Source organism: Cottoperca gobio, chromosome 14 (genome assembly GCF_900634415.1).
Source record: "Cottoperca gobio chromosome 14, fCotGob3.1, whole genome shotgun sequence".
In the NCBI taxonomy this organism is placed as follows: domain Eukaryota; kingdom Metazoa; phylum Chordata; class Actinopteri; order Perciformes; family Bovichtidae; genus Cottoperca; species Cottoperca gobio.
Window position 1 is genome coordinate 11053263 of NC_041368.1, and position 20508 is coordinate 11073770.

Below are 20508 nucleotides of genomic sequence, written 5' to 3' on the forward strand. Positions count from 1 at the left end.
AGGCTGACACACACGGAGGTGGCAGCCGACCGTCTCTTGAACTACCACTTCTTATTACACCTCCAAGGTGCGGCTGGAGCGTTGTTATCATGCAGCATCTTCAGTGGCATTCCTGCACACTGTGGCTTGTTTGTGTCTGCCGGGAGCTGTCACATTCAGCCTGTTAGCACCGGCCCATGGGGAATTTACACACTGAGGTATGAGGTGAGGGCATCAAATGAGCTAGTGACATTGCTGCACACAGATTTGGTCAGATTTGTCATTGTAGCCTATTTTATTTATGCTGCCAGCTAAAAACAAGCTGGTAAACACCCCAAATTGAAGTGCTTTTGGTTAAATGTCAAGCAACATAAATGTCAAAATATTGTACGTAAAAATATAGCGAATGCGGTAGTGGAAAGTAACTAAGTACATTTACTCAAGTTATCAAAACCTTTGATTTTCACAGATTAATAACAGCTTCCTTCTCGCTGCTGTGAGCTGACCTTTAGCTCCCATAAGGACTGCTGTCTTGCAGCGTTACACCCAAGACCTGAATCCTTGTATTTAATGGCAGACGAGTGTCCAGCTCTCTGTTCGTAATGGCACTTTTAATTAGCACTTAATTAAAGGTAGGTGGACTGGAAAGGTCAACCAGTTAGGCCTGTGAGTTAAAAACACAGACAAGCGGCAGAATCAACCGTTCCATGAATCTGTCTGCTAATTACAGTGAGCTGGAAACTCCAGTCAGATCGAATGTAGGTCTAAAGTGTGCTTACTATTATTTGACATTTGATATTATTATTTGACATTGCTTGGGATTTAACAAAAAATAGATTTTTAATTTTCATGAGTTTAATATTTTTTTTTATAGCAATGTCAAAATAGTAGGATCATTTATACTAAACACTGGTCATCCAAAACATTTGACTGTCAGTATATTCGTTTGTAACACGTGCTGTGTTCCTTCTGTTTATACATCCTGGTTTGTGTGTTTGAAATGTTTGCAGGTCATGTGTGTGCATACCTTATGACCGGGCTCCACACTGGTCTGTCTGAGAAAGCAAAACAAAAACAAAAGCAGCTTCTGGAGAAAAGTGACACAATAGTCCAGACTGTCAGTTGTATTATCATTCTACTCATTACACCAACACAATGGCTGCAGCGTGATCTAAACTCGTCTCGCCTCGGCTCTGAAAAACAGAGCTGGGAACAGTATTGATCCGAGTCTAAATTATAGATCACCTTGTCTGAATGAGTGATGAAGCTGTCGCACTGTTGCTCTCACCTGACAAGGACCCACATTAAAAGTCCTGATCTCTGAATGCAGCAGTAACATTATGTTAAACAACCATAGTCTGTCACAGTAAACATACACAAAAAGATCTCAGAGAATACTCATTGCATAAATATTGTTATTACACTATGGTTGACAGGGCAAGATATACATTACATATTAGTGAACAATCCAGTCAGAAACAAGCCTTCAAAAACCGGTGATTTTAATCTTTACAGAGAAGAATCGTTGTTTAGGTTAGGGAGCAGAAATTATTTTGTACATGTTTATTCATCTGGTTCTCCTCAGGAAATGAATCAAATTTTAGTTTCTGGCATCAGGACTAATCACACTGTGACAAACAACAAAGGTAAACCCTAATACTTCACGTGCGTGTGTACTGTTGTAAGGCTGTAAAAGGCCTGTCGGGCAGCAGCCTTGTTTGCACATCTACTCGTCACATCCTCAGCCGTTTACACGTTGAGCCTCAGCTAATATTGATGCTCTCAATGTGATACTGCTGATGAAAAATAAAGCACCTATTGGATGCATGCCGTGCTTTTTCTCCTGAAAGCGCTGGGAGAGACCACTGAGGGGCAGCAGCATTACACGCCCGCACTTTGTTTGTTCACCGTCGTGCTCAGACTATTATTTTTACGAGTGAAAAACCTGCTTGTTTGTAACAAACGGAAAGTAAACACACCACGTCGTCTCCTGCACAGCCAAGTATCCAGTTATGGGATGTCAGCAGATGCTATATGGGAAGTGAATGTCTCTTTGATGTGATGGTCCACCACATAATTACACGTGATATTGAAATGTTGAGATAGTTATCAGGTAAAATATTTTTCCACAAATATATTAAAACAAAAAAAGGCAATGAAACAGTGAAAACAAGTCATATAACAATTCAGTTTATTTTATTTATTTTCCAGACAGACACATCAATTTCTGGACCACAGCAGAGGATGGAAACCTTTCACAGACATTTTTTGTCAATATTATTATTTGAAAATACAAATATAAAATTAGACTTTCCACATTTGATATGTGAGAGACCCCCATCCATTATTATTATTATTAATATTATCATTATTTTTATTTTTTTTGTATATTTTACAACAGGGCTTAAGCAAGCCATATGATAACCTGAAAGATGCTTTCAGATGTCAGTCAAGTCTGTCTGTCTGTCTGTCTCTCGCCATAAAAAGTCGGTTAACATAAAAAAAAGGGGCAAGTGTTAGGAATGGGCAGACAGCAGTGAAGAGAGCTCTGTGCTCAGCCTGCAGAAACATGGAAGCACAGCAGAGCCTCACACTGCCGTCCATGCAGTCTGAAGAGCTTCCAGGCTCCCCTCTAGGCCATGCGGTCTGCTCCAAACAGGACAACACGCCACGGGTGAACTCTCGTGTCGGTGGACAGAAGCTAATAATGCCTATATGAACCCGGGTGTAGCTGTGCGACGAGTATTCTGTATACAGCTGAGGTCTCCAGTCTAATATTATTCAGACAAGTTCAAATGCGTGAGAATTGCAAATATATATATTCATCTATACACATATATATCGCAATTGTATGTATATATTTAGCGATGAGCGTGGGTGAGATGGCAATGGTTTGGACTGAAGGGGGAATTCACCCTAAAACACGACAGTAAAGTCGGACTTGTGATACGTCTGTCACCTTGAAGATTTCAGTCGACATTTGTGAACATCTTTATGTTCCGGAAACAAGAGAGGCGTGTTAGTGAGAGTCACTTTGTGGTCACTGTGACAGTATCTCTCAGAGATAAGGGCACACTGTCTGTCTGGTTCAAAACCATCAGCACCACTATGAATAAGCCTCTTTTGGGTATAAATGTTTGAGGACGTTCAATGAGCTTTCAAAGTCGGTGTAATTAATTGGAAATGGAGCCGAGCCTGAAGCAGTCCCCGTCTGATGTCCCGGCTTGAGGGAGACGGTTGTTCTTATCCATAAAACTGATTCAAATCCAAGGCGACAGAAATCTCACAAGTGCGTGTAGTTTCAGGGTGGGCTTTTCCCCACTGCGGATGGGATCAATTGTTTGGCCATTGCCTAGCACTTGCCTCAAGATTCAAGTTTAAATGGATACGGTAGTACACTACAAATGTCAACTCCTTCCAGGTTGACTTTTTTTCTTTTTTGATTTCTTTTTTGATTTTTTTTAAACCAAGACCCCTCCCCTCTCCCCAAATGGATAAGCTAGTCTACTAAAATGTGTAACATTCATCAGCTGTAAACTGCTGTCAGTTTGAGATTAAAATGAAATTACAGCAACAGAGCCATGCTACCTTAAAGTCCACGCTACAGGATCACAAAACAATAGAAGAGTCTATTTCTTAATATTGTGTGAGGGGAAAACTTTTCAAGTCAAAAAGGTTCATTATCGTCAAAGAGCCACCAGTCGCTGCAACAGTGAGAAAAACAAAAATATATTTCATACTTGTTGCACTGTTATTTGTTTTTCAGATGAAATGGCAGCAACATTGGAATCAACTCCAGCTCCTAATGAGCTTCTTGTATCGGTTTGTAGGTGGTTCCAGTTATTGTTTATTATTTGAGAAAATATTCAGATAAACAAAGGGACACTGCTGCAAATGAACAGGAGGAACACTTTATTTTGTTTCATCTTATAAAATTTAACTAGTACGCATGAATTATTGATTTCTATTATGTTAATCATTTTTCTACTGTTGAGATATTTGTATTCCTTTAATGTGCAAATGTTCCTGTATTGTCCAATTACTTCTATCATTTTACAATAAAGTTTCATATTATTTGACTTTCTAAACATGTGGATGTTGGTTTTGGGGATCATTTCTCTTTGCCTATTTTTAAATAACATCATGTACGTTTACTTTCTGGATTCATTGGAGCAATTGGTCTTTTAGCGTCGCTAACAAAGCTGCCATTGATGTACATATGTACGTCATTTGACAGTCTATACTGGATGAGAAAGAAAATTAATTGACACTAACGTCATTTATTTATTTAACAATATTACATTTTAAGACCCCATGAGGTGAAATAACTGTTGTAAAACATGAATGTTTAGTTGGAGTGTGCACACAGTGTGAGGCTTTGTAATAGATTTGTTTTAGCTTGAAACGCTGCTTGTGTAAATCTAACAGGTCTGAGTTCCGGACATCATTTGCGATGCTATTTTGAGCATTTAAACTCTAATTTATAATCTTTTGCAACATGAATTTGATCATCTATTAATGAGCCCTGATAGTGATACACACTCCGCCCTTTAACAGTCGCAGAATAATATTGCTTTGGAGCCAGAGGTCTTCTGTTTAATGGAGTCTTTCTCTTTTCTTTACAGTAATGCCTCTAAAAATGTCAATAAAAAACCTGAACGATGTGAACATTGATTATGCATTAAAACTAAATTTAGTTCCCAGAATCTAAGATTAAAATGATTTGAATTATTAATAAATGCTTTGAGAGAAATGAGACAGTATTATCTAAAATTCCAGAGGCATCTGGGATATTTCCAAAATGTACAAATATTAAATATTATTATTTAAAGAGCACGATGACTGATATTATGACTGGTGTGGTAATCATTGGTATGTTTCTTAAAAAAATATGAAATATTTTTTTACATAAAATCTTCGTCCATGATTATAGCTTGTGTCCCTCTTAAAAAATAATTAAAAATCAACAGTTTTGCATATCTAGCGTTAGCATTTAAGGTAGTATGGCACACCCCTTTTAAAACATTCAAGGGTGGGGATCCAAATAATGCCTTGTGTACAATTCCATCTTACAGCAACTGTTTCTCTATTGTTCATCCATGAGAGCTTTGGTTAGCTGAAACCATGTGAGAGTGGCAAAAAGCAAAGAAATAAAACATACAGGGAATAAATTACAATGAACCTCTATCAAAAGAATTGTCTGCAAATATCAGAATAACATGATCATTTAGAGAATGGTCTATCTTGACTGGTCCTAAATCCACTATTCACTACAAGTATTATATTAATGAGTCCTATATAACATCTACTTTGTAATTACAGGAGATAGAAAAAGAGCGCGAGAGGGAGAGGGATAAATATGAGAGAAAGGAGAGGTAGAGCAAGGGAGAACAACAAAGACCACTACACTGGTATCAAAGACAGCACTCTGTTTACAAGTTAACTGTGGTTTCTTTACACACTAATGAATACATGAATGATCAACAAAAGAAGTAGGATCTCTGAAGGATGGGGATGGAAAGAGAGAAAGCAATGGATGCACAGTACATTTTAATAGTATATTACAATTATTAATATATAAACCACAAAGTATCAATAAAACTCTGATTAAACTTGAAATCAGCAAAGAAGCATCTTTCTTTTTCTTTCTTTTTTATAGTTTTGTATTTCTTATTTTCTTTTACATTTGAACATTACAAGGTTTTTTTTTTTTACTCTTTAAATTATTACTTGATCACACCTCCATATCATTTACTTTAGAAGTATCCAGCATATTTCTTTACCTGGTTGTTTTGAAATAAAAGACAAGAAGTGGGTAAAATGAAAACAACAAATATACACCTGCAGCAGAAAAACACACCATTCATTCAATTAATGATAATAAAAAGCGGACTGGAGCATATTAATATTATTATTATTAAATGTTTGTCATGAGTGAAATCATTAACCACACATACTGAGTAAAACCTGGTGCAGCGACAGAGAGTGAATAATTCAGTGTCATCTTTTAACCCTGTATAAATATCTTTAGATGGGTCTAATATACAAAGAGATCCACGTGTACACTGCAACATATCAGTTACTACTTCCCCAGCTGTTAACTCACCTCAGAACTCTGAAGTGTTTGTCTAGTCCAGAATACATTAACCCCAAAAATCCTTCATACTGTCCCAAAGCACAGGGCCGTTTCTTTTTAAAAAGCCGACGTATACGTGTGCAAATAGGAAAATGGCCTGTACTTTACTACTCACAGTGCAATGATTACTCGCTTTATAATCTTTCAGTGTTTTCATTTATTTTGCCACTAGAATAACTTAAACCTGCCAATGATTCCACGTTAGAACTCGCAAAGGCTGAGGTATGGTATCAAAATGTTTACTTTCCTAATTCATTCATAAAAGAACTGAACCCAGGTGTTGTGTTCCAAAGGAAATAAAAATATATACGAATCAGGAACGAGCAGGATGAAACAAACAATAACATACAACTAACAAGTTCCTCTCAACAGTATAAAAGTGTCAGGATGCACAGAGCACTGTCAAATGCCTGGTTCAAGTTCTAATCTTCACATCTAAGTACAGTGTGCTTTGGATTAAATCTTTTTTCTTCTCTCTCTCTCTCTCTCTTTCAAATGATACTGATATCTTAACAGCTAGACAAAAGATACCAATCAGGATCTTTTATTTTTTTAATTTCTTAAAACTGTGTTGACTTAACTCGCCGTTTGTAAATTTGCTGGTATGACACTTGTAAAATTATTCAGCTTCGGTATTTACAGAGCAAGTGTGTTCTGTTCGTCTCCGGGGTCATTTAAACCGTCTTCCAGCAGAAAAAAGTATAATAATAACTGTTTACAGCTTTTTCTTCTATTCACACGCTATAACATGTTTCTTTTGACACACCATCACAAAAATATGCTATTCTCTCACTGAGTTGGTTATATGCAGTGACTGGAATAATATGTACAGCTACATTTCTTTTTCTCAAGTTTGAATTCACAATGTAGTTATATGAAATTTGTTATAGCATATATATATATTTCTAAACAACAAAAACAACACTTATAAAAAAGGACCATAAAAATATTGGAGTCCTCTTTGTATTGCCCAAAAATAGGTAATTATGGTTAACAATGAGACATCACAAGAAATAAAACAGCTACTAAGATTTATTACTTAGATACCCTCTTTAAATGTTCCTTAAAATGTTATCTTTTTTTTATCCGAGTCTCTCCACACTGAGCTTCTTTTTTAGGCAGATAGACTGAAAGGATCATCCAATCATTTCCCCTTCACACTACGAAGATGAAGACATGACTTGCAGAAATTCTTGGCTATGACCCCCGTACTTCAAACAAAACCCATTTACACAAATATACTATTAAGATCAAATAAAATGACACAAAATTAAGGTTAAAACTAAAATGACTCTCTAAAAACTAATCAAAACAAAGCGCTAACAGAGGAAGGGAACTGGTGAGTGAAATCGACGTGACACATCATACCAAACCAGGTTGTAAAGTTATAGGAGGTTTGGATTATAGTACAGCAGTTGTTATTTTTCTGAGATGACTAACGTTTTTCTTTTCTTCTTCATATGGTTTCAACTTTCCTTCTTTTTGCCTGGGTGACGCTGTAGTGCTTGAAGTTGGATAGCATCACCTGCACACAAAGCCAATTAGAAACTCCGTCCTGTCTTTCCTGGGCCACCAGATATACTCTGCTGGGGGATAAAGAAGAGAAAGAAGGACGGCAACACCATTAGAAACCGTTCATTTCATTTGCATAAACACTGAACTCATTTCAATCTGTGGTCGCTAATGTGACTTCCAAATAAAACCTTTTGGATGCCCACTGAGGCACAATAGCATGAAACAAATGTGACCGCAATGTTTTATAAATAGCTGCAGGTCAAAACATAAGTACACAAAATGACAGTAAAGAACAACTTAATGCATTTGAAAAGTCTGTACTTCTTAGCAGGGTTGGGTGAGATTACTTTGAATTGACACAATTGTTTGTAATTAGTAATGTGATTACAAACAATATGCAATCTAATCTGAATACTTTTGGATTACTTCATAATCAAACCTTGAAAATATTGCACCTTATACTAAAAGATTTGAGTTCCACAAATACTATTTTTCTTCTTAAAACCTTTTCAATGCAAATAAAACACATTTTTCATATTCAGCACCAGCTTGAATGAGCTGAATGAGTGTCCCGTGTCTCCTACAACACGTGGGATCGTGTTGTTACTTTGGTGTAAGATGTTGTTGCTGCAGTTTATTTAAAGTAAAGGCTGCATGGAGGACTCTTTTAAAGCAAGAGGAGCACCTCCTGAAAATATACATCTTACATTTACACTCCATTACCTAGAAATAATTATTAAAAAACAAATGTTAGTTTTTCAAAGAGCATTGGTTATCATGAAAAACATTGCCGTAATCAAGTAATCCTTGACAATGTAACTTTATATTCTAATTGCACGTTCTTTCAAATGTAATATTTAAAGTGACTTATTTTTGTAATCTGATTACATAATCCTGATTACATGTAATCCGTAACTACCCAACCCTGCTTCTTAGTTGCACCACTTAACTGAGCAAACACGCTCACACACTACTGTTGAGTCTCGTTATAGCTGCAAAGCTTAGCTGGGTTGTTTGCTCAGCGGGAAATTAAACAATCATTTAAACACGTGTGAACAAATGAGTTCAACACACACCACACATCACATCTACGAGACAAAGCTGAAAGCAGACGGAAAGCTCAAGACATTGTGGATGCACTGCTGTAGTATGAGGGACAATGTTAGCAATAAAGATGACAAAATAAACATGATGAAACTGAAATATTCTGCACTCGTACACTGCTTGGTTAATATTTAATGATTCAAGGCTGTTGAATTGTTAGTAAAAAGTTTGGGATTTATTTTAGTCATAGCGGTGAACAAGTGAGAGGAGAGTTATGTCCTCGGAAAATATGTGTAAGACTTTCTTTATTTCCGATGAGAACATTTCAAAATGTTAATAATAATAAAAAAAAAAAAACTGGTAGTATATGTGTGTGTGTGTGTCTGAAGTATAAACTTTTCACACAAACTATTTAATTAGTTTAAATCAATGATGATCTTTCATCTCCTGATTTATGTAAGCCATCGTTCACACTCACACTTTTACTACCAGCTCTGTCACTTTGAGGGAGGCGTATAAACAGAGAATGATGTGATGAACATGTATTAGAGAAAGACTTGAAAGAAATGCACAGTAAATAAAATGCAATACCTCTGATGAGATGGCAACCGGCCACCTGTTCAATGGTATCCATTTGTAAAAGCTGTCGCAATCAACGGGCCCTAAAAGTGTACAGTTAGTGCTGTTGTCAGTATGCATTTCAAGGAGAGAAAAAGTGAGTATCATATCATGAATGTGAACGTTTTGATTCAGTTTGATCATGTTCAGTAGCAAAGCCGGATTGTCATATTACACATGTATATTCTTGTAATGGAGAAACTGCTAGATGACGACAGGAAGTAGGACTCATTCAACGGTAAAAGATGTTAAAAAGAGTTGAAATACTATATGAAGTAAACGATCTCTGATGCCAACATAGTTCTCAGGTAACTCAGTGAAAAATAGCAAACACATATGTGAGTGAGATAATAAAAGACACAATCCCCATTCATGCTAACATACACAGTTGATTGAATCTGAAAGCATGCAGAGAAAAGCACCATGAACACCCCTCAGTAAGATAAGTGTGTTTTTGTGCATTGAATGGTCTTCTTTGTGCAGCACAGTTATCAGGACGCTGTGCATTTTTGCGGCTGACAGGTCTGTAGAAAGCCTCGGATAGAAAAGAGAAGCTTTCGACGGCGATTATCTGTCTTTATCGCTTCAATCAACTAATTGCACTCTAATTGTCTTGCATAAAAAAAACTGTTAAGTTCATTACTGCTTCTTCACAGTGAATGTTTTGATATTGGCTAAAGGGATTAATAAAATCGCTGGAGCGTAAGACCGAGCGACAAAGTGACTGTGAAGTCATCCGTGAGGTTGTGACATACGATGATCTTATGTATTCAGTTCAACAGCATCCTCTGTATAAAAAAAGAATTATAAAGCACATTTTAGTTCTGAATCATTTCCCATTTTAATGTTCTGAATAGAGAGATCATCTCGCCGAGAGCGGAGAGTCACAGGGCCCGCATCACCTCTCTGCTTTATTGCACTCTGTTTGATTCACTGGGTAATTCTGAAGTGGTGATTTAATACGTGGTATCACAGGCACAATTTGACATTCTGTAAAGGAATCGCAAAACCTGGCCCGGGTGAAATGCAGTGTATTCTGCGCTGATCTGTTTTTATAAAAGAGCCTGTTTTAAACTCTTAAGTAAAATATGATGAAAACATTTCTGCTCAGAATTTATTGTATTTATTGCATTTGAACATTTGTTTTTACATTTTCTAACTCAGCGTGTGTACAAAGTGTTGCAACAAATAGAAAATAATGGAAACAAATCGCCTCATTTCCATCTGTACACTATCTGCTGGTAAATCTGCTTTGAAAATGAGCCAGCCTGGTCTTTCATAACAAATATTTTGCTTCCTACGCCGAGGCCAACAGATTATCGCAGATAGCCAGTGGACCTAAAACAATTAATAAGAGCGGCTTTGCTTGGGAAGCAAAAAGCCAATAAAATGTTTTTTTTCTCCCATTAAGCTGTTTTTGTTTGGATATCATAAATCAATTAAACATATTTACTAAAATGAGCTATTTTATCTTCTCGTGAGCTATTTGCACATTTGCTCCCAGTGACACTATCCCATACCGACAACACTACTGCACACTCACTTCATCCTTGCTAAGCCCTGACACTTAGTCCCATTGATCCTATGTGCAGCACAAACTGACACATCGCCTGAGCTATTCCTCACACAAGACATGCACAATGCGCTGGGGCAAAACCACAATGTGTGATCCCCTAAGTCACAATTGACCATAAAAGCCATAAAATACCAAGACCACACAAAATGATAAAGTTAAAAATACAATAACTAAAAGAAATACCACGAAACGACCCAAATGAATCTTTCTTGGACTTCGTGGTTACTTTGAAGGAAATAGAAACTAACGATTTAGACTCTGAAGTTTGGAAACAGCGTCTTCACCCTTTAGTCCCGCAGTGCTTGCTTGCAGTACTAATGGGCTTCTTGTTATTCCACCTCAGTTAAGCCATGCATTAATTATCTTCTTTCAGAAAAGCAGGTGTTATTTTCATAACCTATACCTGTGTCACTCCGTTCAGTCATGTAAAACAGTACAAACATGCCCCAACAACAGCTTAGCCCCGCTGCACCTTGCTAGGGGCCATGAAACTCTGAGTGTAGCATCTGAGATAAATAATTCAGAGGTCCAACACAGCAAAGTAAACAGATCGCTGATTGAGTCTTCTTTTGGGGAGTTTGGACCTTGTCCCTGAAGATAAGATAGAATCTCAGGAAGACTAATTTAATTTGACTGGATTTAGAAGCTAACATTAAAATGTCTGGGTTATACAGTATGCAGTCTTCAGCCCTATTCGCACGGGACCAGTGTTACCAGGGGACCGGGGGATTTAGAAATGACCCCCCCCCACGTCTGTTTCCTGCAGCGCATTCGCAAGGGATAAACAAAGTCTGTATTTTCCTCGAATATAGTGACATCGTGCCCTAGATATGAGGCTCTGCAAAACATCGGCTTTGATAATAAATTACTATACAATGTTTACATTTAATATCATAAATGCTATTATGTTATTAAGCCTATTCATGTTTAATCTCGACCAAGTCCTCCTGCTTCGAAGGCGAGTGGGTCTCTACGCTGTGTTTGCTCACGTTAGCGAGATGAGCCTCCTGAATCTTCACTCAAAATGATGTCAAACTCGCAGTGAAAGCAACAAAAATAACAAAAGATCACTGAGAAAGTAATTCGCACAGGAATAAATATCACATGGCGCAACATGGTTGGTCATTTTCGGTGGAGTTTTTAACTCAACAAATTACCGACATGGCAGATTTGCACAGGATTAAGATGTGGACGACCTCCGCAATCATTACAAATGACTAAAGGTCCTCAGGTAATACTGATAGCGTGCAAATAGGGCTTTTTGCCTGTTCTAAGACAGCTGACTTATTAATAATATTACAACATTTATAACATTTATGAATCACAGATCACATACTGTGTGTGAGCACAGTTGCTATGACGAAGTCAATAATGATGACACTGAGATAGGATAGTATATAAAAATGTCTTAATTATTGCCAAATACTGTAAGAACGTCATAATTGCCAAATTACTGTGAACATTATGTGTTAAAAACACTTATTAAATGTTTATATACTGTTTAGAAATGCTTCATTATTTCCGCAAAGTTATGTTTTTATTGTTTTTAAGATGATCTCTGACGGGGGGTTATGATAAAAGAGGAACCTAGTTTATAAATGATATAGTTGTGGCTTCTTTTTTATTTCAGTAAAAGCAAGAGGCAGGATTATTAACAGGTTGCTGCAGATCAACTAAACTGACACACACGGTACCAGACAGACATCTGAGTACGTTCACATAGACCGAGCCTCCACGAGCCCTGCTCCTCTCACACTTATGAGCTGACATAGCCATCGGCAGATAACTGATCAGAAGTGCAACAGCAGCTGGCTAAGCTTCTACACCTAGACAAGGACACAGAGAGACAAAACCTGCATGGAAGCATTGTCCCCGTGACGGAGAAAACTCAAGCTCTGGGACAGATGGGTTGCTAAAAATAAAGGACATTTGTTCCGGGAAGGTGACACAGAGTCTGGAGTCAGGTGATTTGTGCAACAGCTAAGGGGAATAAACATTTGCATTTGACACAGATAACTTTGAGATTGAAGACGGGGTTTACCCTGACGGACAAAATACTTATGGGAGTAGATACCTTTCCGCAAGAAAACAATGGTAACACTTTCTATGGTCGCCCAATTCTATAATGCATTATAATCATACTTAAATATGAATTATGAATATTTATGAGTGCTCATAAATATGAGTATATAGTGCTATAAGCAGATTATAACGCAAGTATGTTTAAAATGCATTATAGAAAGTGTTCAAAATTCTTAGACGACACTGAATTGTTGCTTTGTGCTGGATTTAGATTATGTGCTAAGAGGCAGGTGGTGGTTATTGTGATGTGGAGGAGTATAAAGTTCTATAATTAGTAAGCTCTACTCCTTATGATATACCAAGGTCTAGTGTTACAGAGCATCACAGTCAACATCACAGTCATAGACAGCATCACAGTCATAGCATCACAGTCATAGACAGCATCACAGTCAAGCATCACAGTCAGAGACAGCATCACAGTCAGAGACAGCATCACAGTCAGCATCACAGTCAGAGACAGCATCACAGTCAGAGACAGCATCACAGTCAGCATCACAGTCATAGACAGCATCACAGTCAGCATCACAGTCATAGACAGCATCACAGTCAGCATCACAGTCAGAGACAGCATCACAGTCAGAGACAGCATCACAGTCAGAAGCATCACAGTCATCACAGTCATAGACAGCATCACAGTCAGCATCACAGTCAGAGACAGCATCACAGTCATAGACAGCATCACAGTCAGAGACAGCATCACAGTCATAGACAGCATCACAGTCAGACAGCATCACAGTCAGAGACAGCATCACAGTCATAGACAGCACAGTCATCACAGTCATAGACAGCATCACAGTCAGAGACAGCATCACAGTCAGAGACAGCATCACAGTCAGAGACAGCATCACAGTCAGCATCATAGTCAGAGACAGCATCACAGTCATAGACAGCATCACAGTCAGCATCACAGTCAGAGACAGCATCACAGTCAGAGACAGCATCACAGTCAGAGACAGCATCACAGTCAGAGACAGCATCACAGTCAGAGACAGCATCACAGTCAGAGACAGCATCACAGTCAGAGACAGCATCACAGTCAGAGACAGCATCACAGTCAGAGACAGCATCACAGTCAGAGACAGCATCACAGTCAGCATCACAGTCAGAGACAGCATCACAGTCAGCATCACAGTCAGAGACAGCATTGGCTTAGTGTCTAGTTTTAGTGGCGGTATTTTGACACACAGGAGGCAACGGAGCTCAAGGTGCGGTCAGACACGACATGCCGTCTGCATTTGAGTACTCACTGTGATGCTGGGGCCAAACCCAGAGCCAGGCTGAGGGCTAGCAGCACTGATGTAGTTGCCCACAGCTGAATCCTGGCTGCTAGGGCCGTACAGGTCAGCCACAGGCCCTGGACTGTTAGCACCGGGGAAACCTCCGGGCCTTGACGGGTTGGCGCCTGCATACAAACACAGCAGGGAGCAGAGCAGCTCAGAAACACCCAACAACCAGCAGTACAATCCTTACTTGCTATGACCCAAAAGGAAACATAAAAAAAAAAGAAAAAAAGAAAGAAAAGAACACATTACTGGATTCATGTTTGTCTCGAAAGACTTGCTTAAACTTACTATATTACAGATGCTGCTTATGAAACTACTCAATTTCATTTGATATCGTCTGACAAAATGGTGCAAGATTTAGGTTTTAACATGACTTTAAATTAAGAATCCAGTATGATATTCTGCATATAATCTACATGCTGTGTGCATGTATGCATAGGAGTAACATTCCCGTTGTATTATCATGCACAACGCAAAACAAGCACGCTTCCAGAAATACTTCCACCATGCTAATAAACTAGTAAGGTTGCAGTGTCAATGTTTCCATGCATACTGTGAAGGAGTACTTGTAAAACATCATTAGTGGTTGAATAAGAAGAGTAACACAGGATTATCATGTCACTGCTTTAGAATTGAGCATTTTGGAGCCAGACATTGGAAATACCTTATGCGACTTTATGCTTTCCTATACGACCTATGATTCATAGAACCTACTAAAAAATATTCTCCATAATTCTTTAGCTGTGTGCTTCAGCTTTTCAGTCTGCTGGTGTGACTTCAGGCATAAAGTGAGACAAGAGAAAGAGGCACAAGGGGGAAATATAAAAGCTTGACCCGACTTCTTGTACAGGTCCAAACTCAGAGGGGATAAAAAAGAAATACTGTACACGACTTACCACCTTTGCCCTGTGAGTAAGAGCAGCTCAGACTAATAAAATGTCTTTTTGAAAATCCTGATGCCTACTAAAGGGCAATAACACTGGCAATGCAGGGGAAGAAAAAAAAATGCAGTGATCTCTTAACAGCAATCTCCTCCGCTGTCAGCTTCACATAACCCTCCGTCTCACCCTTATTCAAAGACAGACTGTGAAAAAATAACTGGTATTAAAAAGAAAAATCTTGCCTCCACAGAAAAACGCTCGAGCTTGTGTGTATATGAGCTCACGAGCCCTATGGTGCCAGAGAGGACGTCTTTGTAGAACAGGTAAAGAAATATAAAGTGTTGACGCACACCCTCTGTATCGCTGCTCCATCTCTCAAAGCTGTATTACATGAGGTCCATCAGAAGCACCTGAAAACATACTCCAGATATCCGTGTAAAGCACTCTACAGAAATGAAGCCATCTCACTAAACACACCTCGTGGAGTTGACACTGCTGTTAAACTGTAAGGACTTTAAACAGGGAGCAGCTCGTGCTCTTATCTTGCCTACACAGCCTCCAGTAGGTTGGCTTATTATATAATTAAGGATTTTTTATTTTTTTCAGTTGTAATGGCAATCCTCATTTCTTATGAGTGGTGATTATTTATTAAGAGTGTGGCTCACCCCTCTTCCTGAGGTTTTCATTTAACATGTAACTGGTTCTGCATTTGACTTTGAGAGCAAAAACAATCACAAGAGCAGCGCGGGGTCAGATCACTGTTCAGAATAACACAGACAAGTGTGTCACTATTCATTTGGAGTCTTTTTCTTTACAAGGAATGATAGTGCTCAGTCTTTCTTATGCTTTATGCTTTGGAGCCGACACATCTGGCCGAAAAGAGAGAACATCCTTAGATGCTCGGAGTGACATCTGTGTGTGGAGAGAAACATGAATGTCTAACTCTGTGCAGAACACTGTGTGCTATGTTGCCCGTCTGTCTTCCAATCTATATTCTCTTCATTTCAATTCACGTAAATGTAGCAGTGTAGTACAGATGGAGGCTCTGTGCACAAGAAAAGCATTTATCAATGAGATTTGCCTTCAAACTGCATTATATCCTATTCTCCCTCTCAGGCTAGCAATCTGTGTGGCACAATCTTCATCAGTGGACTGAGCGCTTCGTGAGGAGCAGGGCTGCTCGCCATATCTTCTCCGCAGTAATGACATGAAAAATGAAAAATGGGTAATCCATGACCTACGGGCTGGTAATCATCATCATCATCATCATCATCATCATCATCATCATCAGGCACCTCATGTACGCAGCAATCAATTATACTTCATGAAAACCATTCTCCTTATCTAAAACAAACATCCAAATAAACAGCATCATTTTGATTCCATTTACTAGAATGCGCTCTCTGATTTTCTTATCATTGGGTTCAAGGTTGGCTACAAATGTAATGTAAATCTATTTCACAGACAACAAGCACATAAATTGGGTCGACTCACTCCGGATTTGAACGTCTCCCGTCGGGTGAGAAAAACCTGTGCCTTACCAACCAAGTGAAAACTCAAACAAATAACAAACCATGCACCAACAGAGTCCAACAGAGGGACTTACAGTAGCTGCGGCTAAACTAAGGTGATTTGTACCTTTCTAAACTATAATGTGCGATAAACCTGCTACAACCAGGCCTCAAAATCAAAAGATGATGGCGCATAATTGGTGTGTGTATTAGCAGTGATGTAATGCAGTAAGAGTCTTCCACTGCCATGCAGCTGTGTATCAATTGAAACACTAAACTGATCTATAGGAAGTAAATGGTATCTGGGACCATGTCTGCAGTTAGAGCTGGGTGATAATTCAATATATATATATATATATATTAGGGCTGTCGACTTAGCGCGTTCACTTCGATTAATTAATCACAGAAAAAATAACGCAACAAAAATATTAACGCAGATTAATCGCGCTCTTAGATGCTCCTGACTTTTGCTCGGACAGCACGGAGCACAGCACCCCCGCACCCTCGTCGCACGGAGCTCTCACAGCAAATATTGATATATGTGATTAATCGCAATGAATTAATCTCAAAGCTCGTAATTAATTAGATACATTTTTTTTTAATCGCTTGACAGCCCTAATATATATATATATATATTTTTCTCTCTCTCTCTCTCTCTCTATAATTTCACTTGAAACTGTTGTGTTCATTAAAGTTCCTAATAAAATGACAAAATACTCATTACTTTTCATTCGTCAAGTATTTACACACATTTCACACTGGATTATATAATATAGGCTTCACCGTTTCATATTGATTATTTATTTATTGAACTTGAAAACATGCTATATGGTGATATCCTTATCCAGATATGAAATGACGTATATTGTGATTGAAGATTTTGGCCATATCGCCCAGCCCTAGTGCTTTCACACTTGCACAAGTGTTGTGACAATGATACTGAAACAGCAGCTCTACAAGAACCCCTTCAGAAAATTACATCTGTAGTTTCTATACAACCCGTCTGTTTGCTATTTGCTGTGCTTACGTCTGCAGGAAATGCCAACATCTGCCTGGGGCAGCTGGCCAACACTTTAACCATTAGGGGAAGACTTGGTCTTACATTTGCACATTTTTGCTATTATTGTGAAGTGGAGGCTATGGCAGGATTCAAGCCCAGCAGGGCCACATGGGTCTCCAGAGACAGGAAACCTAACCGCTGTGTGTAGGTCAGCACTGTCACCTACAGCAATGCACATCTCCCACATCACATGAAGCCACTAAACTAGCCCTCCTTTACTTATAACTGCTTTAGATGAAAGAAACGTTGGTGGTGCGTCATGTCATATAATTAAGATAATTAGAAAAACAGATAAACATAGAAATACTCAACTATTCAAAATAATTTTGTTAATTCTATAGACTTCTGTCGGCTCTCAAAGAATTGCATGAATTTATAATAATTTTTATGTGTTGCATGCAGGGATTGAAATGTCAATGTGCAGAATTCTTTTCTTTTAAAAGCTATGATTACATAAAGTAAATAAGAGAACATCTGAAAAAGCACACACGATGAAAATCTTCCTGTGTTGTAGAGTAATAGCTGAAATATGCAAAGATGCTGTCTTTTAAGTGTTGAACATTGCACATCATTTCCACTGATTTCCTAGTCACACACTAATAATCACGAGCAATCACTCTTACACTTAAAATACTTAAAGGGCTCAACTCAACACAAAAAGACTCTCACTCCCACACTTAACTTGTTCCTTTGCTGTTCAAAATGCACATAAACTTGAACTCTGTTAGAGAGGCCAGCGTACTCTCCGACATCATCAGTAGTTATTTTGTTCACATGCAAATGAAGGATTACATTCTGTATGTGTCGGCCCCTTATGTGCAAGCAGGGGCTGGAACATAACTTCACAAAGAAACAGAAAATCTACATTTAAAAAAAGGGAGGAAGAACATGCAATGCTACTTTCATCAAGACGTGTTTTTATAGTTTATTTGTATTTTTTTAAAGGTTTTTCTTCTACCTTAAGAAAAGCAAGATAAAATGTATTTAAAATGAGATCATCTGCATGGAACAATGTCATGAATCAAACTGAAAAGTCCAAAAAAGTGGATGAGATAGATGCGCTTATACAAACCTGGGTTCTTAAATTGATCCGGGCTGTGTAGGTGCTGGAGGGGGGAGTTGCAGGCGGAGGTGGCATGCTCACTGTGCAGCATCTGAGCCGCTTGGGGCCCCAGGGAGCCATAGTCAGCAAAGGAGCAGGGCCCCCCCCTCTGGTCACTGGGCGTAGAGTAAAACCCATAATCGGGGAGGCCTGGGAGATACAGTATAGGGTGGGGAGGGGACTCCATCATTGTGGAAAACAACTTTTTTCATTTTACAAAGTCAATGTCCAGATTGTTAAGCATAGCTTAGTGGTGTGTTGCACCGTTTTTTAGAACACATCCTTGAGTTTTGTCTGCTTTAATTGCCCCCCCTGCCCTCCCTCCCCAGCAGCTCCAAGCATGTGGCCAGGCCTCCTTGGCATATGGTCCTTGTTTGATACGCTTTAGCTGTACAATTATGGATACATACTATCTCTCCCTGAAAGGATACAATTAAAAACCTCCTCAATTACTTTAAGTATTAACATTGAATACAAAATAAACAGTGAGGCCACAGCTTTGATATTTGGAATTGTGAGTAATTGATCTGTCCTCCATGTTTTCTGGCAATCATTAAGGAGTGAGATAAAACTGAAGAATCATTAAAACACAGGTCAATACATTTCTCATTTCTTTGTCGACACACCTGAAGGAAGCTTTTGCCATTTAAATGAAAAGAAACATTGCGTGCACTTGATCAATGATTAATTTAAAAGCTTCTTTTTTTTAAACCAATAGCAGCAGATGATAAGGTTTCTATGTGAGTGAGATACAGACATACATGTTTATTGATGACAGGCGTTCTGAAGTGCACTAAGCAGCCTAAACACGTCTCATATTGGCCCTTCCAATGATTCTCTCTTTGACACAGATGGTGGATTATCAACAGTTTAGAAAATGTCTTTCAGCAATAAATCGTGCTGGCATTTATTGCTTGTCCTCTTAATCTGAGACAAGCTGCTCATTTAAAGAGTGCAATTAAAAGAAACGGCTCTTTCTCACACCTCTTTGATAACAGAGTTAATCTACTCAGGAGGGACTGAGATTGGTGACACCAGCTTTTCCATGCTGGGTTTCCCCTGCTGTGAGTTTGTTTTTTTATTTGGGTCCTGGAGCGAGTAGCCATTCAAAGCCACTTCACCTCTACCCATTCAGAGTGAGACAGTCCACTTCTGCCAAATGGAATGTAAGCACCAGCCATGTTTCTCTCCGTCAATGCTTTTTAGCACTCTGATCTCACCACTTGTGGGCTGTCTGCCCACTCATCAAATTATAGGCTCCAAATACGGCAGGCTTCCCACGTACGTCACATAACGCCTGACACATTGAACAAAGCTTAAGAACCAATCATTCCATTTACTTCACTTAGACAAATGTCACAGAACATTGATTGGCCTTACTAATGAGGAAAACTGGATCGATGGAATAATTATAACAGGGAGAAACAATATTTGACAATCGCACAAACCGTGTTATTGGGAATTCATAACGAAGCCATTCCAAATATGTCACCAGTTTAGAACAGGGTAGAGACAAACAAGCATTACTTTCATAATACTTTCACTACGCTTCGTTAATGAGCATATTTAAAAAACATTGCTTTAATATAGAATGCAATTGACCATGAAGTGACAAAAGATCAAACGTCATCTTGGTAAAAGTGAAGTTGCAGGTATAAAGGAATTTGTGGTGAGAGATAATGATAATAATAATTACTGAAGTGGGTGTTGTTTAAAAAGTT

General features: G+C 38.5%; 1 protein-coding gene across 12 annotated transcripts in view; it reads right to left on the bottom strand.

Annotated features, from left to right (window-relative positions):
• Positions 1-2153: 2153 nt before the first annotated feature.
• msi2b (musashi RNA-binding protein 2b) overlaps positions 2154-20508 on the bottom strand; it is a 259405-nt gene continuing 241050 nt past the window's right edge. For 3 of the 12 annotated variants that reach the window (XM_029447397.1, XM_029447403.1, XM_029447401.1), the window contains 3 exons: positions 18758-18937; positions 14198-14352; positions 2154-7701 (listed from right to left, as the gene is read on the bottom strand). In XM_029447397.1, coding sequence (XP_029303257.1) covers positions 7657-7701; positions 14198-14352; positions 18758-18937 — 380 coding nt within the window. In that variant the 3' untranslated portion in view covers positions 2154-7656. Of the gene's footprint in view, positions 7702-9265; positions 9337-14197; positions 14353-18757; positions 18938-20508 lie in introns of all 12 variants that reach the window. The other 9 variants (XM_029447406.1, XM_029447404.1, XM_029447408.1 and 6 more) reach the window with 5 other exon arrangements.